Below are 18,782 nucleotides of genomic sequence, written 5' to 3'. Positions count from 1 at the left end.
ATCACATTATTTCCCGAATTATTTTTTTTTTTACTTTTTTTTTTTTTCATCTATACTTGACAGAAGAGTAATAGTGTCTGGGTATTTGCTTTCACTAACCATGGCAGGTAATTTCTGTCATAGCTTGAGAATTCCTTTGAACCTGCTATTTGCATTTGGGATAAAGCATCAAATGGACATTGCCCATGGGATACAGTCTGCTTGCTGTCCGGTAGAGTCAACCATCATTCTTAAGTACATTAGCACGAGGGAAGCAAAAGATCTCCCCATGCCGAATGCAATGCATTAACAGCAAGTTTCCACTAGTGCTGAAAAACTGTGCCCTTAATATAAGTGCTCAGTAACCACCAGCCCTGCTGTTTGAGGAGCACTCTGAACTGTATAGAAGGCTTGCGGGAAAAGAACCTCCATTAGTACCCATTATGCTGTGATTTATGTTATGGGCTTAAAATAGCAAAATTAAGCAGTTCTATTTAATCTACGGTCTAAAAAAAGGCACAAAGACTTTGTGAAAAAAATTATAACTGTTCAGATTACATTTCCAAGAACTTTAACAGAGCATTGCTTTGATTTTCCAGCTTTGCTTGCTGGCGGGAGTGAAATTGAGACAATTTCACTGTCTGTGGAGGTAAAGAATACCCTTTTGGCAAGGCAAGTTTGCCAGTTCTATGCAAATGTTATTCAACAGAAGCAACTAAAACCTTTTGTGATTGCTTTAAAACATAATCTTTTTGGTCTGCAGCACATTGCACTTATCTAAGTACTCAGTGATGATAGAGTGGGTCTTAGGGCAAGACCAAATACAAAGAGCCCTTTTTAATCTAAACATAGGAATGAACTCTGTTCATGGCTACACAGTCTGCTTTCAATCAAATGATCGTGAAATACATAAATACTATAAAATAAAGACAATACATTCAGAGTTTTCTACATTGTAGAGAGCTTTAAGACTTTCCTAGCTCCCTGATGTAATGCATATAGAACATTCCCTTCTATACAGTGCTACCTCCACGTACCCATACCTCCGTTAAATGCAACATAGCTCAGACAACCTTTCTCTTTTGCCTGGATTCTCATCAGTCTCTGATTCTGTAAAACACTATATTGTTTCTTTAGGAAAAAAAAATATTGCACTTTTAAAAATGCATAAAAATTGAACCGAGTTCCCATTAACTCTGCCACACAGTCTGTTATTTAAAATAATACTTTTCAAAAAAAATGTTTCTCTAGTTGTTTTGTGTTTTGCCTACGTTTACAGCATTCTCCATCAGGATATCCTCAGAACATTCTTCCTTAGCGAATTCCTTACAGTTTTGCCATCAGACGTCTGAAACACAGCGTGAGCTATCTGAGATACACACAGCTGGGAGTCATGGGTCTGTCCGCAGGTTCAGGATTTCATTGTACAAATGGGAACTACAATGACCAGAATAACAGTACAAGCTGCCGCTGCTATCAGGGCAGCTATCTTGCAAACCTTTGCTCTTCTGAACTCGGCTTCTTTGCGTTTTAATAAGGAATCATAGCCAGGAGTATAAATGTCTTCCATCCAGTATTCTAAGTTGTTTGGGTTTAAAGATTCTTGAGTCTAAAAATTAAAAGGAAACAGTTGTTAATTGTCTGGGATCTGTCATATATAAAATAAATAAATAAAGCAGATGTGCCTGAAGGCCTCCCAGCTGCATCTGGGTCTGCTGTCAGGATAAAGTAGGTTATTGCCACTTCTCACATCCCTTCAACTCCTGGTCCCAGTTCCATAAGGCTGACGAAAGTGGCAACAAAATACTGCAAAAAATAAACTCCTGCAACAGTATAATTCTGCTGCAAAATCCCTCACGTACCTCTGATTTGCCGGAAACTTCGTCATCTTGGATGGCATTTAAATAAAATCTCTTTAATCTGCTAGACAGCAGAGATGTCAGCAACTACCGGTCTGTTACTGCTTTTTTAAATAATTAAAGCCCAGCTGATGGGAAGGATTCTTAACATATACTCCTCATGCACTACATTTTATAAAGCTAACCCTAATTTTACTGCCATAACTTGCTTGCGGGGTACGATTGCCCAGCCCCATGTGACACCCAGTCCCTCTAGATGGGCAATTTGCAGACCCCCTCCGGAATGGCAACGCGGGGGGACACCGGCCCTTCGTTTCAGCATGGGAATACACAACCGCAGGCAGCAGGTGCTGAACACCCTGTGGAGGGGAGTTGCAAGTGGGTTTCCATTAAATCGCCCAGGACAGAACAATCCTCAGCTTCAAGCTCTCCTTCCAGTTCCATCTTCTGAAAATCACCTGCATGCGTGATGCTGTCTCAGTTTTAGGGGCAGGAGGGGAAGGGGAACTGGACACCTGGCGTACAATTGGGTACCACACCGTACTCTGGACCATATCCATAGATGAGGTCATTTAACCCCAATGGCACAATTTATATTTCCACAGGAGGCAATACTCTGCTCATTGCCAAAGTCTGAGTCTCTCTAGGTTGGAGGTGATTTTAAGAGTACGCCTAAGAAATTAAAGACTTTGCCCTCCCATTCCACAGAGGTAACCAATAAAAAAAAAAAAAAGAAAGTGAAGGAAATCTGAATTGGCCAGTAAATTAAATACAACCTGGGGAACTTTATCAGTGTCTCCATCTGAACGTTTTTGGGGGGCTTTCTTTTATCTTTCAGTTTTTTCTTCCTTAGAATTTAAGCTCTTCAAGCTTTGCATTTCCACCTTGCTTGGTTTTTTCCCTTCATCCTTTCTGTTAGGGAAAACAGGGGCAAATGGGGAAAATCCAAACAGTAGGCATTATATTGCACTTACCAGCAGAAAGGAATAAAGCAGAAAGAACATTTTGAAAAATGACAGCTTTTCCTCGAAGCTGTCTCCTGTGTCTGGGTCTCCAACAGGCCATTTCTTTAAAAAATGAAAAAGATTCCACATAAAAATGTTCCAGTGAGAATACCCTAATGCACACTATTTCTGGGCTCGTAACGGACCTGATCCAAAGCTTGCTGGACTCCACACAAAGAAACTCCAGTTGACTTGAGAGGGATTTGGGTAAGCCTTTAATTGGTTAATTCAGATTTTGTGGCCACAAGCTACTGGCTGAAACCTTGCTTTGCCTGAAAGCAGTGTTTGTTTTATGTACAGAACTACTACAAGTAGTAGCTACCCCAGAAATAAACAACTAAAACTGAACAATGGTTTTACAAACATTTAATGGAGGTGGCTATGATAGCACTAATATGCTGAAACAGAGGCCATCAGCCAAGTCTGAGACTGTACCATTCAGGCTCTGAATGACCTATTCCAGCCTTCTGAAAAAAATCAGCAACCTCATCTCTAAAGGCATCAGAAAATAGCTTGACAATGTTTCATCCCAGTGGATCATCATACACAGAGCAAAGCGATGAGATCTCACACAGACCCCACACCTGGGACAAACTTTGACCTGACTAGTTTTGCAATTTCTTTTTTTGAAGGAAAAAGCAGCAGACTTGTCAAGTTCCAGGAGAAATTTGAAATAAACAGAGGTAGAAAAAACCCAAAGATAGCCATGCTATGCTTCAAGGAAATTCCAGTTTAGGACCCCTCTGCCTTGGTATTGACCTTTTAACTACTTCAGAAGGAAGATGCGTTATTAAAAAGGCCCATTACTGTTAATCAGCTTCCTTTCCCATTTCATTGCCAGACATAGGAATGTTCATTAAAGCATAATGTATTTACTTTCAGTTCTAATAAACTTAATCACTGGGGAAAAAAACCCCACTCATCAGTCTGTGTCTATTTTTTAAGTTTGTCAGTAAGCTCTATTATAAAGTCTAGACATGGGCTTTGCGGAGTAGATGCAGTTCTGGCAGTCCTTTTGGAGGAAGAGAATCAAACCAGTAAAGTTTTATCACCTTTATCCTAAAGATAAATGATGGCAATAAGCTGATTTCTCTGGTTTGCTCACAGTCGCACAGAGCTGCTTACAGGGAACGAAACGGCCCTACAAGGAGCAGATGGAGAACACTTCTCCCAGGGGAGCTTTGCTCCCAAATATCACCTCCCCTGTTGCCTCCGCGCAGCAGGTTAAGGGATGCTTTGTGACTGCCTGCTGCAGAGGAACGTCTTTCAGCCTATTTCTACTCTAGCATATAGTCTGCAATGCCAGCATTAGGAATTTCATAACCCCTCTAAAGCTTTTAAGACCAAAAAGCAGCAGGCAGCTGAGGCAAGATGTGGCCTGGCCCCTGTGCTACTTGGTTTCTCTCCGAGTGTACTTTAGCCACAGCAAGTAGCAGGGGCTGGAAAGAACAGGGAAGTTTGCGTGAGCCGAGCCAGGAGGCACAAACACTCATGGGAGTTGCACTACAGCACTCTGTGGGTGATCATTTTAACTCCAAACCAGCCAACACGGGGTCCTGAGACTTGGGCTATCCAAGTCTTTCTCATAGTATCCTGATGCTCTCCTAGGGCTTAGTCTGATGGGTTTGGAGCTCGGTTAGGTACCTCAGCACTGAGCCATCGAGAGCTGACGTGGAGCCGCAAGTCTCAGGCTCTTGCACACCACCTTCCCTGGCAGACAAGCTTTGGAGGCAAGCAGACTCCCTGCTTGAGCACGGCTGCACCGCACAGACTGCTGACCACAGAGCTGTGTTAGTGCGCTGCTGATAAACCCCAAGCTGTAGGTCAGTGTACCTCAACGGCCGCCAAGCCCGCAGCTAGCTGAGGCATCTTGCTTTGCTCTGGGGCATGCACACACATGCAAGGAGCCCAAAATGCCTGAGGTCAGCACCAGTCCCCCCACCGGTTCTGCATGCTGCTGTATAAACGCATATGAATGATACACAGTGATCTGCGCATCAGTGTGGATTTCATTATGTGATGCATTTTGGGTTTCACGACCAAATATTGCAACATTTGTTTGGTCTTTACACACTTTGGATGTCATTCTTCATGCTTCCTCTTTAAACCTGCTTTCAGACATCTTCCTTCTCAGAAGATGTCTTGTGTTTATCAGGCTAGGCAGCGTATCCAATGTGGGCATTCAGTCCTGGGTCTGGGCAGCCCATTACATATCAGGATCGTGATTTCAAATACACCGCGGTTTGGGAAAATTTAAATCCAAAATCTGAATTTGTCTCCCAGTAACTTGCTCTGCTCTGCTTGTTGCAGAAGAGCCTGCACACTTCCAAGCTGAACTAAAATGCAAACAAGACACACCATTAGCTGATCTGCTCTTCACATGACTCTGGTTTCCAACAGTCACTTCAAAGCTACAACAGTGATGTGTTTCAAAAACAGTCATGGTATTGAATGCCTCCTGCAAGTATTTTATGTCTCATGTTCCTAGCAAAATGGGAAAAGCCTTAATGCTTAAATTCTCTGTGAATAATTCAGACAGAACATGGAGAGAAGAAAAAGCAGCAGTGCCAGCTTCTGCACCACTCTGCCTTTGTGCAGTTAGGGACCAGTTCATCTCTGCACCCCTTTATCTCTCAACTGTTCTTTAGAGCTACTAACACCACGATGGCTTAGCAGACATCTCTCCATTGCAGAATAAGCTCGAAGCACCAACCTGTCAAGGATCACCATTCAGCAATGAAAACATCCACATTCTTCTTTGTCCCTGGCCAGCATGGATAGGGATCAGCAAGACCAGAGGCTCAACACTGCATAGCTCCTTCCTGAGCTATCCAAATCCCTTCTTAAATGCATATTCTGGCAACATCAATTCTCAATCAAGCCATTCAAATTAAACACACGGGACTCACTTGTAGATCCAATGCCGCAATCTTGCCTTTATCCCCCGAATTCCTCGTGTATTCCTCTATGGTCCATGATGGCTGGGCGCGTTTCACTTCGGCCAGCTCTGTCAACCTCATGTCTGTGTAGAGCGGGTTGCTTTTCATGTGTGACTTGAGTGATGCAGGGTAGGGATGAGGACTAAAGACTTGTTCAATCAAGAAAGCATCTTTTGGTTGTTTAGAGAGTCTATGTGGCTGTGGGATTTCGTACTGCCTGTCTGCCTGCAATAGGGTTCAAAAGAATTTGAGAGAAGAAACAGGACTATGAGGGGGTTAAACACAAAGGACAGAAATATTCCTTTCAGAATCACCATATGATAAAAAATGTACCAGCTAGGACAAAGGTTTTGGATGGCCTTAATCCATTTTCCCACCTTCTTCTCACAACCAGACCAAAGAAGTATTTAACAGGCACAACTCCATGTTCACCATAACACGAACACAAAGCTGATGCAGCAGAGGAAATTTAGGTTTCGTACTGTTTACAGATTATAAAACCGTTCTGCAAATGACCTGTTTGATCTGTTTCCAGATCAAATTTTAGCAGGAAGAAATCTTGAAGCCCCCAGGTAGCACCCCTTGACACCGCACCATCCATGGTACCAATCCATTGTCAGCCATGGTCTACTGCAGGAGTGAGGAAGGGACTTTCAAAGTCAGCATTTCATCCTGGGCGGATCAACGTACGGAAAAGCCAAGGTTTGGGCTTACTAACGGTAACCTTCTTCCCCTTCTGCAACCTACTAATAACCCATGGTTTATGGTTTCTTTTTCACCCAACTGCACTTACTTCCATCAGACCTCTTCCTCTCCCTTCTCAACCATTCTCTGCCCTCATTCCCCACTGTAAGGAGGCAGAGCATGCCCATCATGTGGTCCTGATTGACAAGGGAGCTAAAGGACCCCCAACCCTCTCCACTGCCCATGAAACAAAAACAACCACCCACACCATGCACAGTTTCAACCGAGCAGCAACCAGACCCCAACGCAAGGACGGCCACGATAGCTATGCAATCTGTGAAGACAGCAGTGGGCAGCTGTTGGGAGGGATGGGCAGAGTTTTTCCGACCAACAAAAAGAAGACCACAGCTATGCTGCATTTCCACAACAGGAGGCTTAAGACTCATTTAAATGACCATGAAAGTCAGATATAGAGAACATAACTACAGTTAGCGTCTCATGGTACACATACAAGGATTCTTTTCTTGAGGGATTTGAATCCACGAATCTATTTTGTTGGCTTTTAAATATGCATATACTTCTTTGATAAAAGCCGTCACAATGCAATTTCAAAATATCCCTTCTAAAACAACCACTAGAGAATTTCAATCTTCCCCACACCCTTTTCACCAAGCTAATCACCCGGCCTCCCTACATCACCACTGATGATGAAGAATACCATCATCTTCCAGAGATGTCACCCACATTACCCTCCCTTCCTTTTCAAAAGAGCAAAGCTTTTAAGGAACAACTTGACCATATTGCAGCTGCCAAGCAAGAACATATAGGTACAAAATCACTCAATTATGATAACAATAAAGACAGGCATAATATGGCAGGGCAAAGTATTGTCATACCCTGAGGCTTGTGATGACTATGGAAGATATTCATAGATTATTTTAAAGTGCTTATTATGTGAGTTAAAGTTGAAATTACCTCTTTAGATTTCCTGTGCCAGTCCTTATTTTCTCCTCCATCTCTTTCTTTCATCTCCTCTTCCGTAATGCCAACCTGGTTGGTGTAAGTAATAGCTCTCCAGTCTCGGGGAGAGTTTGAAATACTTGCTATTTTGGATTCAGTTGCACTGTTTTCTTCTGTTAATGACCTTGATGACCTCCTAGTAAACAAACTTTTTTTTAAGGCTTTTACTCGAAGACTCTCACTATTACTTCCGCTGGCATCTGAACAGCACCATTCTGGATTATTCTCCAGTTTGCCTCCATGAGGAGTATTGTGGCACTGAAATATCTGTGGGGAGTTACTCTCATCTGATGCAGCCTCACTTGTTAAGGAATTGAGATCTATCTGTACACTGACCTTCTCTGGCTGCTGAATTTTTTGATCCAATTTGCTTAATTTTCCCAGGACTTGGGAGATTTCTTCTCGGACACCTGAGAGAGATTCCAGTTTCTTCTCTATTTCACCAATCCTCAAAACTAATTTGCAGACACTCGTTTTTAGTTCATCATCTGTATTACTGATATCTGCCCGGACCACTTTATCCAATTTGTTACAGGCACTCCCATTGGAGATTTTAGTCAAATTGTGCTCAGGTGAGCTCTCACAGTCTGATTTATGCACCTGAGACAAAGAACCAGTGCTGTTGTAACACGAAGATTGCATCACTCCTGTGGACCCGCTAATACTCATGTCATCCAAAAACCGGAAAATGTCACTGATGTCATCACTGACGATTTCAGAGTCATCATCCGACTGCTTAAGAGAGTGCCGCTCTCCGTACTTGCCTTGCCCCCCCGCACACAAATCCTTGCATTTCTTGTGGTCCAGCATTTGCTGCTCCGTTTGCGTCCCAACACTCGTGGTCCTATCAATGCTTAAGATCTGAACAGAAGTGCAATTAATGCTTTTATCCTTAAACTTTTTGACTGGCTCATGTTTCTCCACATCTAGAATGGAAGGAATTTCCTTGGGTTTATGCCCATTTGGTTTCACAGCGTAGTTTGCCTGCATAATTTGTTGCTGATCCTTTGCGTTTAGGTAGGACTGATGCCTGTCAGCTGAAGGAAAGTTTGGAGACGGGTTGTTCGAACTCTGGTATCGCGGCTTCTCTTCAGACTGCTTCCTGTTAAAAAATGATCGTTCAAAGTCAGGTACCTCCTCAGTATTTAAACTCCAGCTTTTAGCTGGCCAGGCAGTTTGCTTGGTTGGCTTTCCAGTCCACTTTTTGGTGTCCTGGGGCCCGAGAATAGTAGTTGGGCCAAAATATGTTGAAGCTTGAAGATCATCTAAACTTTCATGTTTCACTCGTCTTTTGTCTGGTATAGGCGAATAAACTGGATTCAAGTACTGGCTGCTGTATGGCATTTCAAAGCTGTGGTTGAAGAAAGCTTGCTTAGAGCTTTCTTTCCTGTTCTGAGGCTCTCTGTGTCCATCTTCTGGCTTTTTGTTGGATGGTATTAAGTTGGGTGATATTGTAATCAGATTATGAAAATCTTCTTTGAAAATATTTCTTTTCTGAACACACGACTGCATCACAAACGGCTCGTCATTTGAAATGAAAGTTTCTTTTATGCCTGCACTTATAGGTAAGGAGTCCTGGTCTGAAATAGATTCATTTTCAATGTTCATGGGGAAGTATGTACTCTGCATCTCACATGGTGGAGATGTGGCGATGGAGTAGGACGCCAGCGCCTGCAGCCTGTCCAGAGAGGCAGCCCGACCCTTCATCTCCTTATTAACACCAAGTAAAAAGTTGGGTTCTGATGAGGGGACAAACTGTTGACAGTCTTTGCAGTCCATCTTTCTGCATTTTGAAGACCTTCTGACTGGAAAGCCCCGGTTAAACTCCTGGTCGTTCAGCTCACAGTTGGGCACGCAGTCTGCCATATTGCAGATTTCTGTGTCAGACCTACAGGACTCGAAGGACTCTTTCTTCTTCACTTTCTGCCTTGCAACTGGAAGTTTCTCCTTGGCCACTCCCCCGTTCATTTGTATGAGGTTGAATATTGTTACTATATCTGCTGCAACCATGATTTTCTTTGATTGCTGATTGTTTACAGTGCATCTCATTTTGTCTTTGAACAAAGTCGCTGGGAAATTAGGATCCAGGCAAGCGGTGTAAAACAGCACGCTTCTGAGCTTGGCCAACTGGGATAAATCAAACCTCGCACACAGGGACTTGCAGAGGTCCTGGTAAGAAACAGTATTCTGCTTCGTGTCCAGCTCCTCCAAGATCTTCACCAGGAAGAGGGAGGATTCCTGGTTGGACTCCATGGCTTAAGCGTATTTTGTTGTTTAGCCTGGAAACTGCGTTCCACTTCTACAGTAACACACAACAGCAAACAAAAAAAGATTGTAAGTCACCCACAGATAATATTCAGGACCTTGTAATTCAGCCACAGATGGGACCTGACTTCCTAGCCATGCAGTCGAGGGCTTGCTTGTATAACCTATCCTCATGTTTCAAACTCCAGGCTGTAATCCTAGCATTGATGAAATCGATGCTTAAATGGAATCCAGATTTCATCCAAGGAAGCTCATTTATGTCAGCGTCTACTAAAGCAAGCAAATGAATAAAGAGCAGAAGCTTTGGAGGGGCTGAACTGTTGGCAGATATACAGTCCCAGCCTGCTTGCTACGGGGCTTTCACACAATTTCTTACCAACTTGTGAGAGGTTGAAAGTACAGACACATCAAATTGTTTGGCAATAATTCTAGCCCTAGCCTAACCAGAGATGATCTACCACACCATGACAACCCCAGCTGTTTTCATATCTGACTGCAAATGGCTCTGAGGAAGATTTTCTGGCAATAAACTTCTGACGTGTTTTTAGAAGTTATCTGAGCACATAATTACCATCTTGCTTATTTTAAAACATTATTTTCTCCTCTACTCTGAATTATCTCCTCTGAATACCATGATGCTTTTTCCAGAAATACCTTTTCCTAAGTTATGATTCAGGAATGGAAAAGCTGCCTGGTCCCATGTGAAAAATCTGTGTGAACCCCATTTCAGCTACAAAGTGCAAAATCTAGAAAAGAGCAGAAAGAGTTAAGCAAAAGAAAATCCCACTGAATCTTGAAACCAATCCAGCAGATGCTAGAGGGCTAGCTGCCAATCGGGGTGGATTTGAAGACTGAGAACAAGGACAGAGAACATCCTCTTCAGTGATGTGCTCCCAGAGCAACCCGGGGAGTGCAGTTCCATTCACCGGCCCGAAATGATAGGGCAGAGGTGGAGAGCAAAGGCTGCACATTTATGTGGATAACAAGAATAGGTCAAACAAGCACAGCTAACGTGAGCAAACATCTTGGGAAGGATATAAACCCCTGCACTTTCAAAGTTGAATCCAACCTCTAGCTATTATGGATTAGGAAAGGATGTTGAGGGGGAGCATACTATTTTTCATCTGCCTACTGTGAATATCCTTGTCAGTGTCTCTGCTGTTGGCTACTAGGAGAGACAGAGCACAGGATGATGCAGTCTGCCAATTCCTATGTTTCGTCACTTTGTTATTCTTACTGATAGGAATGATAAAAATATTTTCTCTTCTCCAAAAAGGTACGGTATCTTCCCCCATTCACTCCTACCCTCAGATGACCCCTGGAACTAGTCTCTCCCTCTGCATCAAGTGCAGAATATCCATCCAAATGGAAAAGCACAAAAGTCAGGCTTGCAAGGTTTATTACTCATTCAAAAAGTCACCTCCCAGCCAAAAACCTGAGGACTCCTGAGCACCACTCCAGGAATACAGGGCTCCTGTTCCCTCTCTTGTAGCCTTCCATCTTGCCCTGCAATCACTATCAGTGTCAGAAGCCAGTGCACATCAGCTTTCATAGCAAATGCCACAGTAGCATCTTCCAGAGGGAAAAAACAAAACCACCACATTGCCCATAAGAATATGAAACAAGTCTCCATACAGACATGGCTGTTTATTTAAGCAGCATCTTTCTGCTGCATATGATCAGAAGTTAAGCAGCAGCAACGTGAAAGTATTTCTGTGATTGTAAACACTACTCTCAGAAACCAATGGCTACAGGGATTTTCCAACACCTCTGCTGCATGCATGTTTGCTTTTAAAGCTCCTGTATTATGCATGGCAGCACAACTCTTAGGTAAACTGACAAAAGAGCAAAAATGTTATATTGCTCAGTGCGCAGTGCTCAGCTCCAGAAAGTAATGCTAAAAGCTGAAGGAGGATGCTTGTATCCCTTTCCTCTTTATCAACAGCATGTGCTCGGAGGCACAGCCTCTAACAGCCTGCCTTTGTATTTCTCTGACATGTCACCATAAGACAATGAAGCTCCCAAGCTAGGTCCAAACTGCTCTGTCTATCACCAAAGCCACCAAGCAGTCCCAGAGTAAACTTCACATGTGGGGCTCGGAGACTGTCCCAGCTGCCAGGGGACTGGCATTGCAAGTCAATTTTCTGCATGTCATAAATCTGTCATTTGGGGCAAGAGTGGAAATCTGTCTTTTTGTCACCTCTGGGCTGAATACCAGCAAAAGCAACTATCTCCTCCATTTGTAACTTCACAGCTTCTTGCAAAACCCTCACCTGGATATGTGTTTTCACAGCCTGATACACACTATACGCTGTCTTCACCGGCCTGCCAGCGCCCTGCTTTCTCCCCACTCACACTCCTGCCAAAATACACAAGTAGCCAGTTTGCAATAATATATTTCTGAAAACTGTCAACGCATTTTGTTCCCTACCTTTCTGTCTTTATTCTCTCATCCCACTAAGGATATCGTAGGTACAGTTTCTTGAAATCTTTTGGTTTGTACCAAGCCATTCTTAGCATACCCCTCCCATCAAAGGTTTTAACTTCAATTCAGGTTTCTAAACCTTATGAATCTGGTAAAACTTAGGTGCAGCCTGATTTTCAAAGGTGCTGAGTGTTGACAAGTTCAGTAAGTTCAGCGGAAGCCCTGCATACCCCCAAAGTTCACATTGCTTTTATTTAGCACCAACAAGGAGCTTTGGTTTGGGGACTCCAATCCATAGCCAAGCAGTAAGGCAGCGGCACTGAAGCACGGATCCCAAGCGGAGGAGCTCTGCTAGACCTGGTTTAGCTCAGTCTGGGACCCTGTGCTCACAGACCCAAGCCTGGGAGGTGGCAGTCAGCTATAAAGCAGTGAGAGGACAGGGAGGTGACAGAGGCTTTAAGACAAGGATGACCAGGAGAGAGCTGAGCCTGCTGAGGTGGGAATTCGGCCAATTCACTCAACTGAGGCTCAGCTATGGGAGGTAGGAATTGAAAAAGCAGGTTGCAAAATCAGATGTAGGCCTTGAGGAAAAGTAAGCTAGCTAGGAGTTGGAATAATTTCCTCCTCACCCCTTGGCTGTTCACAAACAGCTTTCTGGTGTGAGCACACTTTAGGTGCAAAAAGTACCTTTGGGCTTCAGCCTGGGCATGGAAATGGGTGCTGCCTTGTGCCAGAGCATCAGAAACGTTGCTAGCGGAGCACATAACAGATTCAGGCTTTGAGGAATAGGATGTATTACCCCATAAGGAAAATATATAAGGGCCTTGAAATCTTGTTTCCTGGGTCAGGGATGTAAAAAACTGGTGCCAAGGTTTTTAGTGGCACATTAAGCAACTCTGTCTCTTGTCAAGCCTCCTAACAGCCTGCAACGGAGACAGGTACCTCTTGGCAAGTCACCGCGGGAGCTGCCACATCCCAGGTGCCAAGCACTTGGCCAGGCACCGTATCAGCTGTTATGTCCACGTTCATTCATTATCTCTCAAAGCAGGACCAGAATAGACCTGGACATGGCACATAAATGCAAAGTTCCGAAATAAGCACAGGAAGGCCTTTTAGAGAGGCTACAGGGTCATGAATCAGTCAAAAGCAGCAAAGCAAATGAAAGCACCCACAGCAAGAGCAGCAGCACGGGGCCTCCTCGCATGGCCTCAATACCACCAACATCCTCGTGCCTTACCTTCACTACCAGCAGCCACAAGCACCCTCCAAACCACCCCCAAACTGACGTCTCCAGAGACGTGGAGCTACCCAGACGGAGGGACAGGATCTAGCTTACTTATCTTCAGCAAGACAGTCTCTGACCAATGGAGCCACTTAACATTTCATCTTTAATGATTTTGTTATATTAATGCTGGGAGGGTCGCTTTGACTCAGCTTCCTAAGATTTGACATTCACTGCTCTAATAGCACAATTATATCCCAGCATGGACTTGTACAGCATCATATTGCACGGCTAGTCGATGGGGTCTGACTCTCCTTGCACGCAGATGAGCTCAAGGCTTCCCACAAATCAATGTCTTCTTGCCCTGCACCAAGAGCAATGAACTGAGCTCTCATCTTACCATTAAGCTGCTATCTCAGCCTCTGGAGGAGAAGACCAAGAATATTATGACTGGAACCTCCATCCCTGGTGGTGCTTTCTGCTGCACAGAGGGAATATACTGTTCTATTTTCTGGTGTCTTTAGGAATCAAGCCTCGCTAAGACCTCTCCCCTGTGGTCCTCCAGACCAGGGGAACCTGTGGACTCTTTCAGGCAGCTTGCTTCCCTGCAGAAACGCCAGAACGGACTTTCCCTCCTCACCGCCTCCCAAATCAGCACTGGGGTGGAGGGCGTCCCCTCACCTCCTGACTACCTTATAAATTCACCATCCACAGGAATTTATGAAATTAGTACTGCAACCCCATTGCCCAGGCCGCTTTCCCCCGTGGCACTTTCAGCCCAAACTCTGCCCCACTGCATGGGCTAAGGGCAGTGCACATCGGGGCAGATAAATCCCGGCACAGGCTTCAACACAAAGTCCCACCACTCGACTCCCCTGAGCAGCTGTGGGGTGGCAGGGTGCCTCGCACGAGCCTGAATCGTGGCCGCTGGCAGACAGACCATGTTATCTTCCTCTGTTATTTCCTCCTTCATTTCCTTCCCTGTTCTTTGTGCCTCTGACATTTGCTCTCCCCGTTTCCCAATATCCACAGCAGGTGCAGCTAATACACAGATGCGGCTGCTGGAATCATCATTTCCCCCCTCCCTTTGATTTGCCTGCTGAGAGGGAAACAGCATCCTTTTTTTGCTTCCCCCCACCGTGACAAACGGGCCACCCTATAATACCATTACGGCGACGACAGAGCGAGCGATCCTCACATAAATTCCCCCAGAAAGAGCCAGCTACTTCAGCACAGGAGAACATTAATACAGAGCCTGTGATATGCTGTTTTACTATTAACTTGAGCTCATAAATCTTTCAGCCTGTCTTCCCAATGCCAGATACTATAAAACAAGGCAGGCAACACATGCCTCGCATGAAACATGTAACGCATCAAGATGGAATTCAGTTTTTGTTTTCTCCCATACTCACAAATCCATTTCTCTGTCAAAACATTAAGAAATTTCTGATGAACAAATGGGCACCTCGAGCCCCGTCTAGCTTCCACCACGCACACACACGGGAGCCGGCACTCGGGGAAACAATGCCTGTGTCCGCACACCTTATTCCTCCTCCTCTCCCTCCGGCCTTCTGCTGCTCATTAAAAAGAACACTAAAAAGCGCACTTTGGAGCCCTGCCCGCGCAACAGCAATCGCTTCTCTCCACCTTTCATTGAAGAGAAAAGTCCTCCCGAACAGCCCAACACAAGCAGTCTCCTCCGGACTGTTCCCTCGGCTGTGCGGGAGTGGGGTGGGCTCCGGTCCCCAGGGCAGGCAGCAGATGTGTGCTGGCTCCCTGCCTCGCTGGTGTGATTTTATTCACTCCTCCAGAGCCGAAGGGGACGAACGCCTGCAGCCTGGGAGCTCGCAGGGCTTGTGCACCCGCTCTCGCCAGCAGCTCGCTGCTGTTCGGCACAGGAACAACGCAGGCTTGGCACCCTCCTGGGCATCCCACCGCTAACCTCCTCTGCCGTTCACCAGGGGGTTCGGTGGGGACTAGCACTGGAAGAAGTTGCTATTTTCTGGCTCTTACCTTGTGTGAACAAGCCTTGGGAAACCATGCTTTACAAACCCAGCTCCTTAACAGAGACAGGCTTTGCTGTAAGAGGACTCTGCACAACACTTCAGCCCCCTCCCCCCCAAATTCAGCAGTTTTTAAAGGTTCCCAGTACATAAATTAACAGGGAACTTGTGGATAAAGGCAGCGTACCCTCACGACCGTGTCAGGGCTCAAGTCGAACAAGGCTTGCCATTGATTTTTCTTGCACAATAACATTAGGCTGATTATTTGCATTGTTCAGTTATGCAATCCAGGTTAAAGTGTCTATATGATCTGGAAAAGTGCAAACACTCATTCTAAAACTGTGCAATAAATTACTGGAATTATTACTGCATCATATGCTTTTGGTTTTTCTTTGCCAACTATTGGCCCATACAAACACACACAAATACCATCCTCTCAGTATGTTATTAGAGCACATCCAAGTCACATTTTTCCCAAAAATTTTTGCATAAGGAGACGCCACTGCAAACGCTGACAGACAGACGCAAAAAGGTCTAATCGAGTTAAATGTGAGCAGTTTATTCCATCTGTGGGCAACCTGGATTTTTGCATGGCGAACCTATAAAAACGCCGCTGTCCTCCCAGACCTGACTCTGCACAGACTGGCTTCCTCACCCTGGTGGGTCCAGCTTCCCCGGCCCCCATCCCTGGCGCTCCCCATCCCTTCAGGCTCCCCCCTTGAGGTTTGGGGGCGCCGGGGCCCAGGCCGGGGGTCACCCGCACGCTCCCATCCAGCTGCCCACGGCCAGATCCAGCTGTGCGGGACTGAAGCGGAGCTGCCAAAGTCACAGATGGAGTTTCAAGATTTTTGAGTCCCCCCTTTCCCGGGGAGCCTGACAAAGAGGTGGGACCCCGGGGTGCCCGGTGGGGACCGCAGGGGCTTGGGGGGATATCTTACCTGCACTTACCCCACCTGCCCCCAACCCGGCGGGGCGGGGAGCCGGTGCCGAAGCCCCCTCCCCAGCACGCCCGGTCCCGCCAGAGCATCCCCGGGAGCTGGGGAGCGGAGGGCGCTTGCCCTCGGCGCCCCTTTCTGCCAGCCCACCCTTTCGCCCGTCCGTGCCCCCTCCCCGCACCTGGGGCTCACCTGCGGGCTCCGCCTGCCTCTCGCCCGGGGACCGCGGCCGTCACGGCAGGCTCTGCCGCTGCAGCAGCCGCTTCCCAGCCAGGAGGAGGAGGAGGAGGAGGAGGAGGGGGAGGAAGAGCCCGAGCCCGAAGCCCCAGAAGGATGCCATAGCGCCGGGCTGCGCTGACAAAGGCGGCAGCAGGTTGGCATGGGAGGAGGGAGGGAAGGAGGGAGGGAGGGAGGGAGGGGAGGGGAGGAGGGAGGGGGCTGCACAGGCCGAGCCTCCCTGCGCCGCCCCCCGCGCCCGCAGCTGCGGGAGGGGGGCTGCCCCGGCCGGCCCCAAGCGCTGCGGCAGCGGCCGGCGGGGCTCGCCAGCCCGCAGGGACGGTGCGCGGCGGGGGGGCGGCGGCGGATCCGGGCTTCGGCTTTTTGAAATTATTAGTGTTAGTATCGTTATGATTCGTGCGAGTCCCGGCCGCTCTCGCAGCCTGGCGAGCTGCGGGGGGGGAGCGGCTCGGCGCGGAGGTCCGGCGGTACCGAGCCCCGGAGCGGCCCCCCCCCCGGTCCCGGGCGCTGCTTGGGGTGGGCAGCAGCAGCCGGCTGCCGCCCCACGGTCGGCCCCGCTGTTTCCCCCCTCCCGCCGTGCCCCCCAAATCCGAGCAGAGGGGGACGGCGCGCCCGCAGCCTGGTGCAAAGGCGTGCAGGGGAGGGGGATGCCCAGCGTGAAAGGGAGCCTCTTCCCACTCGGGGCCGTGGCAGCCCACCACCCTCGGGGTGCAAAGGCCACTGATGCACAGGCCTCGTGCTGCGCGGCTGCCCGCCGTACCCGGCCTCCCGTTAGGTCAGGGGTACCCTACCTCCCCTCGGACAGGCGGGTCGTGGCCTTTGCGGCGATGGGGTCTGCCGGCGTGGGACGCCAACGCGAGGTCCTGCGTGGGCTGCACGGCGTGGGAGTCCCCGCCTCGGGTGTGCCGCGATGCCCGCGCAGGACCAAGGCACGCTCGCGGCCAGTCCGGGCAAGCGAGAGCTTACCTTATGTCAGAGCATCGCTTCTTTCCTTGCTGACGGTCGGCTTGCCACGCCGCCCAGAAAATATTGCAGAGAGTTTTTAATAGAGGTGTTGCTGGGAGAATAAAGCGGTAAGATGTCAAAGGCTTGACTTTTCATCTCATTAGTACTGTTTGGGAAGTGGACTATCAGATTTTCTTTCCCAGATGAACCAATTCAAAGGGTTGTGTGTACAAACACGTCGCGGCCATCAGAGCGCTATGGACAAACTGGCATAAAACTCTGTGTTTTACCTACTCTGACAACCTTGGGAACAGACCTCTCTGCTTTCCTGGGAGAAACAAGGGGTCAGGAGGGGGATTTTGTCTGAAATCCACTGATGTGTAAGTCCTTCCACTGACTTTGAAGAATACTGTATGTGATTCGCTGTATACATAGTATCTGTAAAGACACTTAACGCACATAGCAGCTAATACAAGAGGAGAAGATAAACATACATCTTTGCAAACGGAAGAAAAACGTGTTTATAATACATTTATTCTTACCGCTACTTCACAGCACTGAAAGAGGCAGTGTCCTTGGGCCCTATTTTCCACACTTTTGTCAGATTGTTTTACGCTATAAGTAGCCATTTACTTGCAAATTGCATGGCTGGATGATTTCAGCCCTACACCACTTCCTATAGAGCATGCCTTCAGGTCATCAGAAGGGGCAGAAAAGCTCTCTGTACCCTTCAGAATTGCAAACACCGGAGAATAAGTAGGAAACATTTCTTACTGCTAGTCCAGGTCTAGCTGATCTTACTTGGTTTCGTCCAGGTTCTGACAGGTTCCCAGAGTTGGCTCCCATAGCGAAAGCTGGTCCAGCTAGAAATTAAGGAGCATAATAAAAATAATAATGAGATCGATGATGCATTCCCTGATTATGAAAGAAGATGTCTGATCAACGATCTCCTGATTGACAGGAAGTCCCCAACCACATAATCCCAAACTCCTCCTGGGAGGAAAAGGGACCGTGCAGCTGAAATGGTCATTCATCAGCCAGTGCTCCCTTGGCACACAGTCCTGCTGTGTGCTCGCTGGCCTGACTTGTAGCTGTGATATGAAACTGCCTCCTATAAAAGCCTGGTGAGAATTTGCAGCAACTTAAAAGCTCTAGGCTTCAGTGGAAGGGATGCTCTTCAATGCATGCCCTTTGCTCCCCGGTTGCATGCAGCATATTTCATGCAGAGCGTTGTTCCCTCAGCCCCAAATCCCTCAAATCCCTCA

General features: G+C 47.0%; 1 protein-coding gene across 4 annotated transcripts; it reads right to left on the bottom strand.

Moving 5' to 3' along the window:
* Nucleotides 1–18: 18 nt before the first annotated feature.
* MINAR1 (membrane integral NOTCH2 associated receptor 1) lies at nucleotides 19–16,696 on the bottom strand. 4 transcript variants are annotated; one of them, XM_075045104.1, is made up of 5 exons: nucleotides 16,517–16,696; nucleotides 7,441–9,784; nucleotides 5,752–6,006; nucleotides 2,813–2,905; nucleotides 19–1,588 (listed from the first exon to the last, which is right to left on the bottom strand). In XM_075045104.1, the coding sequence occupies exons 2-5, from the start codon at nucleotides 9,736–9,738 to the stop codon at nucleotides 1,391–1,393; spliced, it is 2,844 nt and encodes a 947-aa protein (XP_074901205.1). In that variant the 5' UTR covers nucleotides 9,739–9,784; nucleotides 16,517–16,696; the 3' UTR covers nucleotides 19–1,390. The 4 variants fall into 4 exon arrangements, 3 of the variants coding, with proteins under 3 accessions (XP_074901205.1, XP_074901203.1, XP_074901206.1); XM_075045102.1 differs by having other exon boundaries at nucleotides 16,528–16,696; XM_075045105.1 differs by lacking the exon at nucleotides 2,813–2,905 and having other exon boundaries at nucleotides 16,528–16,696.
* Nucleotides 16,697–18,782: the final 2,086 nt, after the last annotated feature.

The sequence above is a fragment of the Buteo buteo genome, chromosome 13 (genome assembly GCF_964188355.1).
Source record: "Buteo buteo chromosome 13, bButBut1.hap1.1, whole genome shotgun sequence".
NCBI lineage: Eukaryota > Metazoa > Chordata > Aves > Accipitriformes > Accipitridae > Buteo > Buteo buteo.
Note: the sequence above shows the minus strand (reverse complement) of the source record. Positions and strands in the feature narration are given on the sequence as shown.

Excerpts from the sequence above, each read along its gene's own strand:
- MINAR1 (XM_075045104.1), bottom strand. The coding sequence starts at position 9,738 with ATGGAGTCCAACCAGGAATCCTCCCTCTTCCTGGTGAAGATCTTGGAG. Across the intron at positions 6,007-7,440 it reads GGCACAGGAAATCTAAAGAG|GCAGACAGGCAGTACGAAAT; the intron begins GTAATTTCAACT and ends ACCCTATTGCAG. Across the intron at positions 1,589-2,812 it reads TGCTTTATTCCTTTCTGCTG|ACTCAAGAATCTTTAAACCC; the intron begins GTAAGTGCAATA and ends TTTAATTTTTAG.